The following is a 19,475-nucleotide window of genomic DNA, read 5'->3' as shown; positions in this document are numbered from 1 at the left end:
TGACTGTTTCTTTTTATGCTTGCTAGCCTTTTACTAAAAAACAAACAAAAAAACCCACTCTGCACCAAAGAAAAACAAACAAAAACCCCCAAAACAACAAAAAAGCAAAAAACAATAAAAAAAAACCCACACCGAACCTCTCTGGCTGCTCATTGGAGCGTTGATAGTGGGTGAGTGGTCAGGATGGAGGAGGGACACCGGATGATTGACGGCTACCCCACTGGCCAGGCAAGAGGCGCTGGAGGTTGGCTGCAGGGAGAGGAGGGGTGGATTTGGGTCTATATTGAAGGCAGAACCCACAGGAGGTGGGTGGTGAGGCTTTTAAAGAGGGAGCAAAGATGACGTTTAGGTTTATAAACTGAGCAACTGGGTGAACAGTATTACCATTTACTGAAATGAGCAATATTGGCCAGTTTGTTTTAATTGTCAGTGGGGGATGAACCTCAAAGTCTAGTATCTCTCCAGATCTAGTACCCCTCTCCATTCTTTTACATTGGATGGTGTTGACTACACTTCATTTTCCTCCCCAGAACCTTATGCTTCTCGTTTCCACGGCACTGGAGTCCCTGGGTCCCGTTGTCCTTCAGTGGCCCTTTCTCTACCCTACCTGTCTTCTGAATGCAGGTGGCCACAGGAGTGTCTTTAGTCCTTGTCCTCTTCTTGCAACTTTCCCTGAATTGTGTCATCACTTCCGGTGGCTCTGGTCCACACCCTCTGAGTCCCGTATCTCTGATGCTCCATAGGACCCATCACCAGGACGTCCACCTGTCATCTTCAGTGCCAAGTGTCCCGAAATGAACTCATTGCCTTCTCCCCAAGCCTGCTTCTTTGGCTGTGTTCCCTGTATTGTTAAAAGTCACTATTATTTACTGAGTCATCTAAGATACAGAATGGGGAATTTCACACTTCATTGATTCTAAGACACACACTTCCTCCCCACATTTTAATATCTTACAAACAGAGGCAAATCACAGTTATTGACCAGGGAGCAATTATGACTTAGGTTTTACAACCTGCACATTTGCAAACTTGCTCATGGTATAAACCTTTGCATTATAATTTGTGCTGTTGGAACTATGCTATGAACCTTTCTTTGCTTGTTAGCCTTTCATATTTATTTTAATAAGTCACTGTGGATGCTCTGTGAGGAATTGTTGAACTTAATTGCTGTTTAAAATGTCTTAGAAATATTACACCATTACTCAGCATTGAAATAAAAACATATTGCATATGAGGAAAGGCATGGAAATAGAGTGACAGGGTATAAATCAGATGTTAATGCAAACATGCATCGTTGAAGGAATGACTGAAATCCCACATTTTCTTGCAAAGCAGCCACCAAATACTTTACCCGACCTAAAGAAGAACCTGACCCACGAGTAATGTTACCTTCTGTTCCTGAGAGGGCAGGTGAAGGGCCGTCTCCACAGGTGAGGCAGTGTCGCTGAAGGCAGTGATACTGTCCCAGCCCTATCCGCAGAGAGCCATCCTCTGCACTGTTGTTAGGGACATTTTGATTTGATCAAAGGGCAAATCAGACCCTTCCTCAGCTTCCCACTGCCTGCCTGCCCAAGCCTGATTCCTTCCCAGCTCCCTAAACCGGTCCTACCTTCTTCTCCAGCCTATTCTGTTCCTGGGCCCAGTCCCAGTCTGCCTTTCTCCCAGTCCTCACCTGCTGACACATCATGCTGCTTTATGGACCCTAGAAGGTCCCCCTCCTCCCATTTATTTACTCCCTGATCCTGTCCCACTTGTGAACTCCTACTCACCATTTGAGTCCCAACCCAGGGGTCACCTCTGCCATGAAGCCCTCCCTGATTCTCTTCCCCACCTACCACTATTCACCAGGTAGAATTTACCATTCTCTTCTATATTGCCCTACTGCACCCTTCCTCAAACTTCTAAGTGTCCCATACAAAAAAAAATTACCTACATTTTTGGTATAATCATCCAATGATATATTATGTACCTCTTAAAAAGGGTGACATGGGAAGATGATTAATGATAAAGTGAAAAAAAGCTAGATACAAGTTGTATATGCATTCGGATATAAGCTAAATGTATGTATAGGGAAAGACGATGAAGAAAACATGTAAAAATATAATAGCGGTTTTTCTCTTGGTAATGGGAGTATGAATAGTGTTTATTTATTTTTTTTTTATCAATCTAGTTTTTAACTGGGTAAGGGTTCTTGCCATAATTAGAAAAAGCATTAGACACCAGTTACTATAATTAGAAAATTAAGTGCAGTCGTGCAGCACATTTGTGATGCATTTCTGTGGCTGCTTCTTCATCCTGCTCTTTGCCCTGCGGCAGGTTTTACGGCCGGAAGATGGTGAATACCTTGATGTCGAACACGAAGTTTGATGCATTTCTGAAGCAGTCCCTCCCGTCCCACGATTTGCGGAAAGTCATGGCGGCCATTAAACAGCAGGTGAGTTGGTTGGTGGGATGGGTCCTGGGTGGGGACCGGAGTTGAGCCGGCAGCCTCCGGCCGGTCGGGGATGGGAGTGGGGGTGGGGGGACTGCACTCCAAAGGCTTTTAAGTCACCTGCCCCTGCCCGCGGAGATCACGTGATTCGCTCGGCCTTTGCTCAGCCTGGTTCAGCCTCTCACCGCCTGTGTCCCTTGCGCCTCCCTGGGTCTCCACGTCCTCGCCCGTGAAATGCGGATCTTGACCGCCCCCCCCTCCGCCCCCCGGTGGGCGGGGCTACGGTCTATGCTGGAGGGCCTAGCTGTTCCCCAGAGGCCACTCCTTTTGGTTCAAGTCCTGTGTGCATTTTTCAAGGGACTAGACGACAGCGATGAACTGCCATCTGCCAGAGGCCACAAGGTGTCGAGGAGCCTGGTGGTGCGTGAGAACGGACTGCCTGGTGAGGACGGGTATGGCCACTCTTCGCTCTCTGGGGCTCCCCCTGCAAGACTTGATGAAGGCGGCAGGGTGGCCCGGGAAGGAGCGCGGACTAGGGCTACGGCCGACGCCTGGCTGGGTGTGCAGCACTAGAGGAGAAATTTATAGGACGTGGTCCCGCGCCCAAGTCCTAGGAAGACTACGTGCTAGGCCTCGGAGCCTGGATGGGCGGAAGCGGGTTCCTACCCTCGTGGTCAAGGGGGCGCCACTGCGTCGGTCAGGCCACCCGTGGGAACCCAGCGTTCCTCGTTCACTTAGACCGGCAGATCCTTTCACCAGCGAAGCAGTCGGCCTGGGACTAGTTCAGAGGCAGAGCTGGGACACAGGCAGATGACAAGGAATGGACTGAGGTGCTGGAGGGTGGCTGCTAGGAGGAGTTAGAAACCAAAGGTCATTCCTGTGCCTAAAACGTGAACTCCCCAAGGACCACATCTGAGCTCCTTAGCAGGGACCCCAGGGAGGCCCCGCCCACCTCTTCAGCAGAAGCCTCCTGCTCTCTCTCCCACACTTGCCCTCAGCCAGACCAGAGCAGCCGGTGGGCCCGCCCACCATGCTCCCTCCCTACTGTGCCTTTGCTTCTGCTGGTTCCATGCCTTATGCTGGGCCATCTGCACCTAGAACATACCTGTTTACTCCCCAAGATGCCATGAGATTCAGCTCACCTGCCACCTTCTCCCAGAAGCTCTCTCTGACACTCTGCGCCCCCGTGTCTTCTGGGTGGACAGGTCATCCGTGCTCTTCAGTCCTCTGTCAGCCCGCTGACTTTGCTGTCCTGCCTGTGAGCCCCTCTGCAGACTGTCTCTCTCGCCTCCTTGTTCTCAGCACCCAGCACAGGCCCCAGCACTCGGCAGGCAAAAAGCGGAGAATGTAGGAATGAGTGACAGAACGGAGGATGCTGGGCTCTGTCGGGTGGGACTCGGGTGGAGGGCAGGAGCTCCAAGACGCAGGCTCTGAGCTGGGGCAGGGCTTGGAGAATGGAATGGAGCTGCTCTCGTGCCGGCTAGACCGGGCCAGGGGCTGCCGTGGGCGTGTGATCCCAGCCTAAGACAACAGGGCTTCTTAGCCTTTCCCTAGTTAAGGGAGAACAGCGAGCAGGGCCTCGGCAACAGGGGGTCAGGGTTCGGGCACCGGGCAAGGTCTTCCCCCACTCTTAGATGAAATGTGCCCCGTTATCCTTTTGTGGATTCCCCACCCCTCCCTATAGGCTTTCTCCCATTTTTTACCTGTCTTCTGAAAAGAGAAAGAAAGGCAGGAAGAGAAATCTCTGCCCCTGAGGTCTGGAAACCACCCCAGTCCCCTGAGGAGAAAGGATTTCCAGAGTTCCCAAGCCCCACCTGTCTGTGGGAGGGGGCATGGGATAAGAGGTATCCATCCCCTGGGCTGCCCAGGTCAGATGCTCCTTCCTCTTAGGCTTGGCTCCAAAGGCCCGAGGCTGGCGGGGCTGCGCTCTTCCAAGTGGGGTGGCTCGGAGGTGGCGGAGCAGCTGCGAGAGCTGACGCGGCTGCTGGAGGCCAAGGACTACCAGTCTCGGAGGGAAGGCGTGGGGCAGCTGCTTGAGCACTGCCAGGCCAAGCCAGAACTCATCACCGCCAACCTGGTCCAGGTAAGCGCTGCCCCACCCCTGCCCTGCCACCTGTCTTTTGCCAGGGGTGCCACTTCAATTTGGAAAACTCTGAACAGGGTTAAACATTGTGCCAGACCCTTCAAGGTAAGGGGAGCCCAACAAGCATTTGCCATCCAGTTGCCTTGGTAACACTCTATGAATACTTGGAAGCAGCTGAAGGGGGTGAGGGCACTGCCTCCTATCAGGCACCTTGGGACTGCTTGGAGGTATCCTGGGCATCTCCTGCCCTTCTGGAAGATTTTGGGGAGGAGGGAAGACGTGAAGGATGCTGTGGCCATGGGCCTCTACTGGTCTAGTATGTGCATGATGTTTTGCGGGCAGAGCCTGTAGATGGCCAGGCGACGGGGCCAGGATGGCTCAGGAGCAGCCACAGCCCATGCACAGAATGGGAAACAGGACAGAGGCTTCTTCCAGGAGCAAGGCTGCTGACAGGCCACAATGCAGCTTGGTTAAGACGCAGGCAGGAAGTCGGCAGACCTGGGTTTCCGTTCACGTTTCTTACGAGCTGTGCGGTCTGGGCAAGTGATTTAACCTCTTCCAGCTTCAGTTTTTGTTTGTTTTTAATGGTAAAGCGAGGATGAGTACCCATGCCTCATGGGTTGTTAAGATGATTCCAGGAAAGAGTGAGTGCCGAGTGGCTTACAAGATGTTCTAGAACTTGGCACACGATGAGTGCTCAATATATGGTCGCTCTTCCCTCTCGCGCCACCCCCCGCCCCGCTTTGAGGGGGCTGACTCTCTATCACTGCGAATGCTCGGCATAGGGTGGAGGACCGCTGTCCGGGATGCGGGAGGAGCCCCTGCTGAGGGTGGCCGGCTGGGCTGTGGGACCCCTGCCAGCCTGGGTTCCCATGGGCTCTTGGTTTCTGTTCCCTGAATAGGTCTTTGATGCTTTCACCCCAAGGCTTCAGGATTCCAACAAGAAAGTGAACCAGTGGGCGCTGGAGTCCCTCGCCAAGATGGCCCCCCTCCTCAGGGAGCGCTTGCTCCCCATGCTGCTCTCCATCATTGTCGCCGTCGCGGACAACCTCAACTCCAGGAACTCGGGGATTTATGCTGCCGCTGTGACTGCCCTGGATGCCATGATTGAGAGTCTGGGTGAGCCCCCCGCCTGGCCCCTGCCTGGGCATCTGCAGAGCGGTGACCCGCACAGGTTCAGCGTTTGCCCGGAGGCTGTGTAGGGTGGGGGTGGGCAGCCCAGGGCCTCCGAGGTTCTTGGTGGGCCACTTTCCTGTGTCACCCCATGTGTGTGTCATAGATGGTGAAAGCAGAGGAGACGTTGGGGATGATGTGGTGTTGCCTTCTTTAGTGCATGTGATTGTCAATGTCTCACCCAAGGCCACACAGCACCGCGGTGAGCGAGCCAATGGCGTATTGAAGGAGAGCAGGTCAGGATTGCCAGGAAGGAGCTGGGAAGGGCTGCCAACAGGTTTTAGCTGTAGAGATGGGAGCAGTGAATGTGGCTTGTATGGGGACCAGGCAGGATGCCTGTGAGACCGCAGGGCGAGCTTATTGGGGAGGACAAAGCTGATGGGTAGGTGGGCCTGGATGGCGGGCCACCTCGACTGTCTGGCACAGGAGTCAGGCTGGCGTCCCACTGGCTTTTTGAGTGTGAAATGGAGGAGAGTTGCCTTTTCGGAGAATTGTTTGGGGCCAGAGCTTTGGGTGGGAGGGGTTCGGCATGAGGCATGGGGAGTGGAATTGGAGTGGGGGTGGGGGAGGAATGAAAAGAACAAAGAGGAGGGAACTATGAGAGAGACATCAGGAAAGGAGGGAGCTCCCCAGTTCCCTGTGGGCTTTGCCGTATCACATCTTGGTTCTTTCGGGTAATGTTTAGTGCGAGTACACAGGCTGAAGTGTGGGTTCACAACCCCCAGCACATGTGAGAATGTAGTTCATGAGTAGAATTAAGTCCCAACCAGTAGAAGCAAGAGTTTTTGCAAACCAGTCTTGCCTTGATGCAAGAACACGTACGATCTGAGAACCGCCTGTGTTTGCCGTGTGGCTTGTTGTAGGTCCTGAGGAGCACAGAGCGATGTCCTGTCTTTAGCACCCACAGAGCACCCCTCTGGTGAGGCTGGACCCTGCCAGGCACACGCGCACGCCCCCTGCCTCCCACTGCCTCATCCCCACACCCTGGCCTGAGCCCAGCTCCCTGGGGCTGGGACAGCACCGTGTCCTTGGCTGAGGCCTCCAGGAGAAGTTTCAGTCACAAATCAAAGGCCTGGCCTGGTCCTCCTCCGCCTCTCAAGTTCATAAATATTGTCAATTTCCTCTCTCCATCTCAGAGGGAATTTATGATTTGCTGGGTTTGTGGCTGTAGAACAAACAATATAAATCCAGCTCTAAATTATGGCTTGTTCTTAGTGCTGCTGTGGGTAAGTGAGATTGCTGTTGCCAATAACCAAGGCTCTTGGTAAATCACCACAGGACCTGAATTTATTGGAAAAACCTACACCAAGCAAAATAAGCTTTAGCTATTTGAAGAGGATAAGCACCCTTGTCTGGGGAGAGGAGCTTTTAACTCTTCCCTTCCAGGTGTTTTCCTTTCTGTTTTTGCCATTGGATCAGTCTTCTTTCTTTTTTGAAGATTTTATTTATTTATTTTTAGGAAGGGGGAAGAGAAGGAGAGAAACATCAGTGCATGATGCATGGGAGATACATAGATTCGGTTGCTTCTTGACACCCCCAACTGGGGACCTGGCCTGCAACCCAGGCACGTGCCCTTCCTGGGACTCGAACCAGCGACCTTCTGGTTCGCAAGCCAGTGCTCAGTCCACTGAGCCACACCAGCTAGGGCTAGGCCAGCCTTCTTGAGCACGTGGAAGTTCTGAAGCTCTGGGCTGCGGAATCTGGTGTCTCGCATTTTCACAAGGCTCAGGTCCACTCTGCCTGGGGCCCTGCTACGTGATCCTGGGCTGAGCCCCCTGGAAAGGGGGCGTGGGGATGGTCTGCTTTTGTGACCTGACCATACCTTGAGGCAGGTTGTGGTTTACAGGAATTTGCCTAGAGAGAGGGTGTCCCTCAGATTGGGCTGACGATGCCCGGTCTGGTCCATCAGCAGGAGGACTCAGTGCAAGGAGAAAGGCAGCAGGCCTGAGCGGAACTGTCTTCCTCTCTGCTCTGTAGGTCAGCACCAGGCTGGGGTGGGATGGGGCTGGCCTCGGAGGGATGGAGGAGCCAGTGAATCCCTGGCAGAAGGCTCCTGCGGGGCCCAAAGGGTGAAGCTCAGGGTCTTGGTTCTGCGTCATTTTGAAAGGTGTGCCTACCCTCTTAGCCCCACCAGCAACACCGGTGCTGAAAACATTCTTAAAGGTAACGTGATGAGCCAATTTCCATATCCCCCTAGGTCAGAGCTGAAGGGATTTAGGTTGCCAACAAGGAGAGTGCATCACTGCCAGGGTGTGCCGCAGGAATAGTGGTCTGAGCCTAGTTCGCACCACTCTGAAATGGATGAGCGTAGCTAAACTTCCCATTGTCCTGGGGCATTGGGTGGTAGAAGCAGAGATGAGGTAGGTGGGACAGAAGAGAAGGGGTGTAAATCTTCCTTCCCATGGCACCCAGGCTGAGCCTGGTGGCCCTAGTGGTTCCTGGGGGGACCCTTAGCACCTTGCAGCCTCCCCCCCCGCCGGAGGTGGCTTGGGGCCCTTTGAGCAGAGGAAGCTTTCTCCCAAGCCTGCTCCCTCATGCCCCATGAGAGATCCTGGGCTCCAGGCTAGAGAGAATCTGGGAGATGCTATGAAATACTTAACTGTGAAAAATCACAGAGCAGCAGCTCGACATGCTGTATTTGTTTCGTGCTCTGCGGGGGCCCAAGGGGTCAAGAGCACAGCCAGGCTAGACCATCTTCTGGCACAAAGTCCAGATGGCACAGCCAAACTGGGAGGCTGGCTTCTCAGGCGGCTTCTTAAGATCGTTCTTTATTCTGGAAGTCAGTGATAAAGTGGACTCCTCAGCTGCCACAGCTCTTCTAGTTGTTTGGGTTTTTTTAGGGACAGGTGGTGTGTTGGTAGGCAGAGCCGGTGGGATTTCTGCCCATGTTCCCTTTTGGGGGGATGGTAAGGAAGGAGACAGGTTGGGCGCCTTGCCCCCTAACCTCTGCCCTTTGTCCCTGCCTGCCTTGGGACCTCTCCAGGGGTGAGGCTGGAATAGTGCCTTCTCTACTCAGCACTGAGAGCCTCTGATTTTAGGGGCATTCATTCAGGTGTCCAGGCAGTTCCTGAGCTGACTGGTGGGTTCTTTGGGCTCCATGACTGGGTGAATCACAGAAGAAATGCCACTAATTAAAACATCAGACCGCTGGCAGCTCACCTGCTCCAGGTCAGACCTCTCTACATGCGGGCTTGTGAGCGCCCCAAGTTCTCTTGATTTACCACAGCCCCTGGCCAGTGCTGGAGAGGGCGGGAAAGCTCAGAAATGGGTGACTTCCGACTTATTTTGGCTATTTTTCTCTTTGACTTTAAACTTATTACCTTATATAAAATATTATGCCCAACATTACATTGTTAATGGAATTTACACATTCATCCATGGCGCCCCTCTGATACAGCAACTGCTTAAAAACATCTCTTTTATCGTTTGCTTCTTGTCTACGTGCACAGAGATTTCCTTGGTTAAAAATCAGAATGTAAATACAGTTTTGACTTTGCATCTTTCATTTAATACTACCCAGTTTCCCATGCTATTATGCAGTCTTTCTAGTTAATTTAAAAATATAGAGTGTACTTTCCACCATTGTAAAAGTATACTTATTAATTATTGAGAAAATAAAAAGTGCAAAGCATCTGGAGAGAAAAAAATACCTCACAGTCCCAACTCTTAAAATAAACCATTATTAACATTTGGCATTTTTCATTATAGATATTTTCATTGCCTGTTGGTATACATGGCTGTGATTATATAATACATTTGAATTTGCATCCTGATTTTTTTTTAGACAAAGCATGATCATTTACATATAATGACACACTTGAATCACTTTTCACCGCTCCGTCACCTGCTACACCATAGCTTGCATTTTCTGTTTAGGTGGGTCATTCCCAGTTTCTTCCTGTGATGCAGACCTCGTTTTGGTGGCTATAGAGCTTTGGGCTCTGTGACATCATAACTTACTGAGCTCATTGCATTGCGACACCATAGCCCTGAAGCATACTGTCGGGAGTCCGGTTCGATTCCAGTTTCTTTGCTGCCAGTGTTCACATGCTACTACGTTTTTTACCCTTTCTTCACAGCTCCACTCTGGTCCCCCAGGAGCAGGAGGAGGGTGGGGCCCCGCGGCCTCAGGGTCGCTGCACAGGCAGGTGGCGGCCCCTGGCCTGGACTCCGCCCCAGTGCAGAGCGGGAGGCGGGGCCGGGGAAGGCAGGGTGTCTGGCCTGCCAGCGGAGGCTCTGCCCCGCATTGTGTGGCTCTGCTTGCCTCTTGGTGTGGGCAGCACTGAGACCCGCTCTGGCTTCCTTGTGGTGCAGAAGCAGAGCCTCTGAACCCCCGGGGCCAGGCTAACAGAGCATGGATTTGAAATTTTCAGAAGTTAGATTCCAGCCGCTTAACTGATTTCTTCACCATGAAGTTTGCTGGGCTTTCGGGGCATTTTAGGGGAATAGTAGTCATAGCAACAACAGTAGTGGATACTTACATAGTAATTGTATGCTCCAGTTTCACTGTCCTAAGCATTATGTGAACTCATTTAATCCTCGCAGCAGCTCTGTGAAGGAGGTACTACTATCATCCCCATTTCATAGATGGGTAAACTGAGGCTTAGAGAGGATAAGTGACTTGTCCAACATTACACAGTAAAACGTGGAAGGGCCAGGATTCAAACCCAGGCAATCTGAGCTCAGGGCCCACACCCTTAACCTCTAGGCTCTCCTGCCACTTATGGAACCTGGGAGTGACTGGGACGGTGAGCACCCTTCACCGTAAAAGTAATCAGAGGAAGAGAGGCCAGCTACCTGGGGGGCATGGTGCTTGGGCAAACTTTGTGTCTCTGCTATAACATTGCCCGGCACGCTGTAAGCATTTATTGAGCACCTGCTGTGTACCAGGCACCATGGGAACATGGTGTGGCATAGATGTCTGTGGGATGTGCCTTTTTAAGGATTCCCCAGGTCTTTACTTCTTTCCTGCTCTGGAGGGGAGAAGTCCTTGCCATCAGAGGTGAGCTCCTAGCTGATAATGGGAGTAGGGTGAGGGGAGGAATAGAAGCGCCGGCACACAGTAATGCAGGTGATGATATACAAACCTGTTTTTACACAATTACAGCTTTACTGAGACATTCTGAGATCACTTCTTGCAAACTGCAATATTTTAGAGGCTGGTATCTCTTTTATCTCCTGGCACAAATTATTTTAAAGACTCTTGCCTTCTGGACGGAGCTTCTGTAAGCAGCAGAGATGTACGCTTTCTCCTATGTATACCTTAGACATCTCAGGAAGAGAGCAAGGGAAGCAGAATTAGATCTTAGCTGGAATGGTTGCCTGATGGAAAAAGAAAGCTTTGATTGCACATCTGTGGGGAGGCTGAGGCTTGGTGCCGCGGTAGCGCAGGAACCCAGCAAAGATGCCACTTACCAGAAAGGATTCCTCAGGCAGGCCCCTAATCACTGTCCCCTACAAAGAGAAATATGGCCTTGAGACGGTCAGCTCCTGGGACCACAGGGGCCTGCTCTGGTAATGCCCCTCACCTCCCAGACTCCTCAGCCACAGCCCTGAAAAGTGCATTTTGTGGCGGGCCCCACCTCCCATTGGGTTACGCCCTGACTGCTGTGGTCGCAGACTCTTGGGAGCTGGGTGAGGCGCCACCTCCAGGGTTCGGGGCCGAGGCGGTTCAGAGGCCATGGAGACTGGCCCTACCTTGGGTATTTTCTAGATGAGTGTATTTTCCCTGTGTGAGGGGCCACTTTCCTTACCTTACGTGTCTTTGTGAGGGATGCAGGATTTCAAGGTTAATAGTTTGAGACGCCAGGAGGTGCCACCTAAAGTGGGGAGGAATGCGCAGCTTCTAAATTCAGTTCCTATGGGGCCAAGTGGAGTGCACTTGAGAAATATATCAAAGGATAATGGAGACTCGCCTCTTTATCTCAGAACACCCCCTTCCCCCATTTGCTGTGATTTCACCACTAGTGGTTCCTCTCTGTGATTAACACGCCTTCAAGATCCGAGTGGGGAAGTGCTTGGTCCCTAGGCTCCATCCATGGGCACGGCTGGGTAGCACGGGAGCTGGGCTCCTGTGTTTGGCTGTGGCTGGGGCGCTGGGCGGGTGTGGGGGTGCGGGACAGTTAGACAAAGGTTAAAACTCCATCTTTTGCCTGAGCCTTCTGAAAGGTGAACTGGGGGCATGTGGAGGGTATACTGTGCTCTCTTTCTGAGTGTGGCATCTGGGCCTGGGTCTCACACGATGAGGTTACATAGAAACTATTGAGAGAGAATACCTGCCCCTCCCCCAACCCTCAGAGTCTGGCTCTGCTGGCCCTTGCAGAGTCTGATGGGTGATTCTGCTCCCAAGAGGGTGATCAACCATCCTGGTGTGCCGAGGGCTGGGAGGACTCCCGGGCTGTGGGAAGGTCGGGGTGGTACAAGCTGAGTTGGTCACCATAGCTCTGGTCACCGCCCTGCGCCCTCCCCCAGCTCTTAGTCCCTTGAGCATGTGCTCCCCACTGGGCTAGAGTTCACGTGTGAGTGTCTGCCTCCTCACCTTCTCGAGGGGAAAAAGGAGGAGGAGGAAGAGGAGGACAGGTCTTATTTAGCTCCTAGTTCCATGCCTATACACAGAGGGCACCAATAAATGTACAGTGTGGAAATCACTGACCACCCCGTGGTGAGTACCTCCTACTGCTCAGAGCACAAGCTCAGGCTTTGAGGACAGCTGCAATTTCTGAATTCTGACCTCAACCCTTATCTGTCCATCTGTCTATCATCATCAGTCATCTGTCATCCATCAATCTATCAGTGATCCATCTATCATCTATCTCTTCCTATCTGCTCTTTGGCGTGACCATGGCTCAGTTCCTCAGTTTCCCCTAAGACTATATCTGTATATCCAAATCTATGTCCATCGATCTGTCTCTGTCATCCATCACCTACCATTTATCACCTGTCTATCTCTCTATCACCAATCATCTATCAACTATCTATCATCTGTGTGTTATCTATCAATCTATCAGTCATCTACCTATCATCATCTGTTATCTATCAATCTGTTATCTGTCTAACTACCTGTCTGTCTCTAACTCCATCTGTGTATCCCCTTGCCCCCCCAGCTCACAGCAGTTTTGAGGGAGCACCGACAAGCCGAACCCCTTTGGCTTTCCTCTGTGGGAGGAAATAAGGCCTGATTGGGGCCACTTGAACTATTCCAGGCCACTCACTCGTCCCCAAACAACCCATGTACCTTCACTTTTTAAAGTGGCCCCATTGTGACCTGGAAAAATTAATGCAGCCCCCAAAGGGCCTCTTCCGCACGTCGGTGTTGTGGGTACCTGGCGCTGAGCTGGCGTCATTGTTCAGCCACAGCATCACAGCTGCAGACGCTCTGTCTCTTTCAGACAACATTTGCCTCCTGCCAGTGTTTGCTGGGCGAGTGCGTTTCCTGAGTGGCCGCGCAGTGCTCGACGTCACAGACCGCCTGTCAGGTGAGCGCCCCTCACGGCCCTCCCCCCACCGCCTCCCGGTCCATCTCTATTCTCTGCTGGCCAATAGTCACAGACCATTGAAAAGTTTTCAGAATCTGGTTTTCAAAGATAATCCCCACATTGCCAGAAGACGGTCTTTGGTTTTGTTCCAAACAAAACAGGTTTGTACATAAGCAAAATGGTTCTTACGAAACCGCGATGCCTTTTTTCTCTCTGCCGCTGGCCCATAGGGCACCTGACCCTCCTGGGCAGACGCTGCCAGTGCATGCCAGCGCACGCCAGCAGCAGCGTTGTCATGACAGTTTGATAAAGCTGCCTCTTCTGTGGCACGTGCGGCCTGGCCAGCGGAGCCTGGGCTGGGTTTCAGCCCCTTTCGAGCCCTTGGCCAGGTGCCCGTTACATGCACATGGGACCTCAGCCTGAATCTGCTCTGCCCTCTTCAAGCCTCAGCCGAGGAAAGCTGGCTCCGAGCTTACGTCTGCTTCGCTTTTGCAGCGTTAGCCTGGCGTGATTTTGTTCCCGCACTGAAACCTTCTGCCTTGGTCCTTGAGGGGGCAGCACAGCAAGGATACTGTCTGTGGGAGACAGACCCATTTCCCACCTGCGAACGCTGACCTAAGGGCAGGTTACTTAAGTTGGTTTGTTATCTTTCTTGCTTGCCAAAAGCTTCCCCCTCCATCTTCAGAAGGTCCCATCTAGGGAGGAGGCAGGATGCAGTCCGTTCTCAGGACTCCGGAGGGCCCCCTAGAACGCAGACGGGCCATGCCATCCCCCACCTGAAGCCTTGCGTGGCTCCGCAGCTGTCCTCAGGGGTGTGACCGGGCTCCTGGAGTGGCCCACAGGGCCTGTCTCTGCCTGGCCCCAGACTCTGCCCCCTTCCCTGACCCTCAGTGACAGGTCCTGGACCATGAATCCTGACAACCCCAAAAGGAGGGCGTGGGTTCCATGATGGCCCCTTTAGTAGAAATAAGGAACACGGAGCTCGGAAAGCTTAAGTGCCCAAGGTCCCTGAGCGAATGGTCCAGGCTTTGTCCCCAGGAGCCTGGCCGCAGAGCCAAGCGCTCAACCTCAGTGCTCTGCTGCCTGCCCCGGGCGGCCCCAGCCTGTGCCTTGTAGGCACCGGTGCACAGCCCTCCTTATAGAGGCCGCCCTCCCGCGCTCTCACCGCTGCCTGCACCTGTGGCCCGCCTGCAGATCCCTCCTCCACCCTTCTTCCTCGGCCAGGGCAGCGCTTCCTCTGCCTCCCCCGCCCCAGCCCTCCTGCCTGGTGCCATGCGCCTCTGAAGAGCACAGGCCACACGGTGCTGGCCCAGCCAGGGCCCCACAGCACTGGGCCCTTGGGGTGCCCAGCGCCTGCTGCCTGAGCGGGGACATCACTCCAGCTCCTCCACCGCCCCTTCTCTTGCCTTGCCGCTTGTCCTGGGTTGGTTCTCTCAGTGACCTTGGAATAGCCTCTAACCTCCCGTCCAGGTGCCAGGCCTTCCCCAGGCAGGTGAGGCGAGTGAGGCAGGGCTGGGGCTGTGATGCAGCCGTGGCGCCATGCTGTGGGCGCCCTGGGGGGAGAAAGGCGCCACCTAACTGAGACCACCCTGAGTACCAGACAAGGAACCCTTTCTGTTGCTTAAAATCAGCATTTTCTCGGTGAAAGCCTACCCGTCCTCGTGTAGGGCATTTATGTGGCCCAGAGGTGGGTGGGTACCTCACTTTTGATTGCGTATCTATTTATGGTATATGTTTTCTGTCTACTTCCAAGAGACCCCACAAGCAAGAGTTTGTTTCGCCATAGCTCTCCTGTTAACCGGGAGTCAGCCAGGAACACAGAAAAAAAGTTTCAACTGACACAAAGTGCGGACTAAGAATAGCACAGCTTAACAGCAGCAAATCTTTTGCTAATTACCTCAGCTACCTTTTAAGCTTAATTTTAATGGGTTTTCTTCCTTACGATGATACCCAGAAGGGTCACTGCCAGTCTCTGCCAGCCGGAGACCCACCCATCAGCCAGGTGCCCTCCCCCTGCCTGCCCCGGGGGACGTGGGACTCAGGTGGGCAGGATCGAGGCCTGGCCGTGGGAGGGAGAGGGTTCCAGTGTGGCGGCTATGGCCAGACAGGGAGGGGAGCTCTATGGGGCGGGGGCGGGGGGACAGGGAGCCCGTCACCCTTTGGTGGAAGCCGGGACCCCTGCCTGGGCCTAGCTCTGGGGAAAGTTCTCACCTTCATTTGAAGTGGGAGAGTTAGGAAACCCTTGAGTAATAGATGTTCGGAGTAAGTAGCTAATTAGGAGCATTTTCTTTTGGTTCCCTTGTGCTGCCCTCCTCGGACTGCCCCTTGCTCCCTGACCCTTGTGGCTGATGTGGGTGGCTTTCCTGTTAGCTGGGCCCTCCCTTCGCAGCCTGTTCCAAGAAGTTGCCCCACTTTGTGCAGCTGCTCAGGGCTCCTCCCCCTGGGAGACTTTCCCAGTGAACACCTGGCATGGCTGGGTGACTCAGCGGCTGCCGGCCTGCCTGTCCCAGGAGCGAGGATCACCTGTGTTTCTAAGGGCTCTGTGACATTGCGGAGCCCCTGGGAGGCCCCACAGTGCATGGCCTGAAAGCCAGTGTACACAGTCCTTGGGAAATGAGCGGCAGGCCTAGCTGAGGGGGCCCAGGACACCTCTGGCTCCCCACTGTCCCAGGCTGGCTCTGAAATCAGAGGGCCCCGTGGGACTCCTGCTGGGAGATAATCTGAGCGATAGGGTGATGTTCAGCTGATGATGGCAGGACAGATGTGGTTTCATTAAAAATAAAACTCCTAGTCAGCCTCTGAAATGCAGAACCTATAGGGGCTTTGGGGCATGAGCAGTGGAAAGGACTTGAACTTTGGAGACAAGGCAGGCCTGGCCTCTGTCCTCCACTCTGCCCTTATTAGGTGTGTGGTGTTGGGCCGGCACTGAGTCCTGAGTCCTGGCTCCTTCTCTGTGAACGGCCAGCACTCTGCTTCTCGGGATACCATGAGGATGAACAGAGCCGCGCGTTCACGCCTCCCGAATTGCGGCTGGTCTTCCGGTGAAGTTTAGCCTGCAGACACTGGGAAGGCCACGCTGGCCTGTCCTCCTGGCCTGACCTGCTGGCTGTTTTATTTTCCAGAATGTCTTTAGAAAGAGTGTTGACTTCTCTCTCCAGGACAAGTTTTCTCTGTCTTTGCATGAAGGCTCATAGGTGGCGACGTGGCTTGAAGCAGTACTAGTGCTGGTTACTCTTTGTCATGTGCCTACCTACTTAGGCACTGCACGTACATTTATTGTCTAATTTCTAACAATCACGGACTTTGGTTCAGGATTAGGATCTTTACAGATGAGGGCACAGGCTCAGAAATGTTGGGTGGCTTTCTCAGCCTCCCACCGCCAGTGAATAGCAGAGGCGGGATTGCCATCTGGCCGTGTCTGTCCCTTCCTCTCCCCTGGGCCACAGGGACCCGTTGTGTCTGTCATGGGCCCTGAGCACTTTGCCTTTGTCCCTCCCTTCCTCCATTTAAAAAAATATAAGAAAATTGTATTTTGTGATCGGCTGCTATAAACAGAATATAAACCAGGCTGCATATCTTCATATTTGCTTCTTCTGACTTTAAAAGAAACTAAAACATGTTCATGGGCCCCTAACATGTCAGGCGGCCCCGGTACTGTGTCTGCCCTTTGGGGACAGAGTTGGTGTCCCATGAAGGGGTGGTGAGGGAGGAAGAGAGTGCCTGACTCACATAACTTCCTCTTTTTTTCTGCGCGGCAGTGCTGGTGGCCTCGGTGTACCCCCGAAAGCCCCAGGCCGTGGAGCGCCACGTCCTTCCAGTCCTCTGGTACTTCCTGAACAACATGGCGGGGAACGGCGTCCTGCCTGGGCACGGCGGGAACATCCGCACGGCGGTGTGCCGGCTGTCCCGGTGCCTCCAGGAGCACATGGGCTCCCGGCTGCAGGACGCGGCTGCCGGGCAGCCAGAGCAAGTCCTCAAAACGCTCCAGGAACTCTTAGACACGGAATCCCGGTGAGGCAGCGCCAAGGTCTCCGTCAAGAGGGATGGCAGCCACGGTGAGGCCTCTGGCAGCTCATGCCCCTCTGGCAGCTCACGCCCCTTTCGGCTGGATTGGAGTCAGATCTGAAATGGACAATCGTCATTTTTTATCTTATTTTATTTTTATGATGGCCTCATCTCCTGGGCTACTTTTCCTTAGCGTTCCAGATGTATATAGTATATTTTGAAGTAGAAATAAAAGAGTGACTTATTTTTCTAAGGTTTTCTTGTCTTCCACTTTTTTAACCTCAGCAAAACCAGCTGCAGATAATACTGAGACCAAGACTTAGGGAGAAAAAGTGTAGCACAGACTCGCATGTTGCAGGCCAGTTTTTGGGTAAAGTTCCCCATCTTTGAGCAGCTGCAACTCCCACCCCCCAAACCTAGGGACCCTGAGTTGGTCATTCCAGTCTAGTCCATTTGCCATTGGCCTGACTTGAGGTGAGTGTAACAGACACCTCTGGGGGGCATTGTGCCTCTGCCTCATATAATCTGTGCAGGCTCGAACGGTCCTATGCAAGCCTCCTAGTGAGATCCACCCAGCGTATCAAAAGGCAAGGAAAGTTCGGCATCTGCATTACCGAGAGCTGGGGACGGTGAAACAAGGAAGGGCTTAGCGCAGAAGGAGCAACAGCAGAGCCTGGGCTGGGCCGCTTTGGTTTCGTAAAAACGTAGGAAAGAAACGAGTCAAGGCAGGGCTGCTTTAGCTCACCGGGAAGTCAGAGAAAAGGGGGCCTTGGAGACAGGCTCTGGGGGTTCGCCCTGGATGAGCTGCTGCTGCCCACTCTTCCCCTGGTCACAGGTCTTGTGGGGACCCTTAGAGTTTAGGAAATATGTGCCTGTGGGAGAAGAACAGGGGAAAGGGGACTGGCAAGTTCCCCAGAGGGAGAGCGAGCGCTGGATCCTTTGTCTTGAGGGGTTTTATCCTTCTCTTAGGGGTGGTCTTTGGTGGGATGGTTGCTGCAGAATAGTCATCAGTTTTCCCGGTGTGCTCCTTCAGGGCCGTGGCCTTTGCTGATTGGTCAGCCCGGCGGGTGGTGGTGGCGGTCATTAGCTGATGCAGCTGGTCCTGGCATCGCCCGCCCGGTTTTGCTGCTTTTCTGGGCCTGGAGCTGAAACACAACTGAGGCCTAGATGTTATCCTTTAGGGAGGAAAGGTCAGGGGAGGGTCTGAACCACACAACCAGTGATATGAAAGGTCAGGGGGTCTGAAACATGACCAGGGATACGCTAGGGGAGGCAAGGCCACCCTGGGGGCGAGGTCCTTGTTTCCCCAGTTTGGCCTGTTGCTAGGCGCCCAGGGCTCCCGGGGACCTTCAGGGCCTGGCCCTTCGGCCTTGCTCTGCTCCTGTCTGTGTAAACGCCTACCCCAAAGCCTTCTCTGGAAGTTGACATTCTGGCTAGTTCTGGGGAGGACTAGATGAAGTTTACACTGGAAACACCACGACTGAAGGCGCTTGGAGGCGTGCGCAGCTCTACACGGTATGCAGACGTCTCGTGGAAGCTCTGAAATGGCATGGGCTGCTGCGCTGGGGCCAGGACGCGAGGAAGCCGAGAGGGGGCGCTGCCCACTGATGGGGCAGCCAGAGAAAGGGCAGCCTGGCGCTGAGTGGGGGATGCCGGGGCCTGGGTCCTGGACACAGCGGGAGTGGCCCGGCCTTGACGAGGGCTCTGCCTTGACAGCGATGTGACCAGGAAGAACTCGAGCTCCCATCATTGACTCCAACACACGGGTAAAGTGAAAGCTGACGGACAACGTCTCAGTCCCAGCCGAGGAGCCCAGACCCACGGCGACGCTCTGGGGCAGATCCAGAGGGCGAAGCGCTGGGGGCCCCCACGCCCCGCCCTGCCCTCACCCCGCACGAGACCAGCAAGTTCTGTCCCCACTGCCACCACCCCAGAGCAGAGCATCACTGTTCTGGCCTCTTCTGGGGAGTTTGCCCAGGGCAGGCCGGGAAGCCCCAAACTGACTCATCTCTGTATTTCCAAACGCTGTGGGTGCCTCTGGCAGGGGAGGCTGCTTTTCCGCGTGGCCCACGTTGCCAGGTGTAACTAGGCCGCCCCTCCGCCAAATGCCCTGGGGTGAGCTTGGGCACCACACAGCCATCCAGGGATTTGGGTTCTAATAGGCAGCTTAAGTGTGACTTTGTGTAATTCTAGCGCCAGTGTGAGCACTTCTCCCCTAACTGTGACCCAGCAGGGGCTTCCTGGCTACCCCCTTGCCCTTTGTTGGTTCTCTCTGAACCAGGTGAAAGGCCTGCAAAGATACTCAAGA

The 19,475-nt window shown here is 53.7% G+C and overlaps 1 protein-coding gene across 1 annotated transcript in view; it reads left to right on the top strand.

The window, feature by feature from the left end:
• The window catches only part of TOGARAM2 (TOG array regulator of axonemal microtubules 2), a 38,118-nt gene extending 20,718 nt beyond the window's left edge, over nucleotides 1-17,400 (top strand). The window contains exons 14-19 of the mRNA XM_054565694.1: nucleotides 2,317-2,434; nucleotides 2,789-2,883; nucleotides 4,322-4,514; nucleotides 5,417-5,633; nucleotides 13,076-13,162; nucleotides 16,921-17,400. Of these exons, the coding sequence (XP_054421669.1) occupies nucleotides 2,317-2,434; nucleotides 2,789-2,883; nucleotides 4,322-4,514; nucleotides 5,417-5,633; nucleotides 13,076-13,162; nucleotides 16,921-17,177 (967 nt within the window). The 3' untranslated portion in view covers nucleotides 17,178-17,400. The remainder of the gene's footprint in view (nucleotides 1-2,316; nucleotides 2,435-2,788; nucleotides 2,884-4,321; nucleotides 4,515-5,416; nucleotides 5,634-13,075; nucleotides 13,163-16,920) is intronic.
• Nucleotides 17,401-19,475: the final 2,075 nt, after the last annotated feature.

Source organism: Pteronotus mesoamericanus, unplaced genomic scaffold, assembly GCF_021234165.1.
Source record: "Pteronotus mesoamericanus isolate MK-2021 breed Mesoamerican mustached bat unplaced genomic scaffold, CSHL_Meso_final contig_101, whole genome shotgun sequence".
Classification (NCBI taxonomy): Eukaryota; Metazoa; Chordata; class Mammalia; order Chiroptera; family Mormoopidae; genus Pteronotus; species Pteronotus mesoamericanus.
The sequence above is the reverse complement of the archived record's forward strand: the minus strand, read 5'-3'. Positions and strand labels throughout refer to the sequence as shown.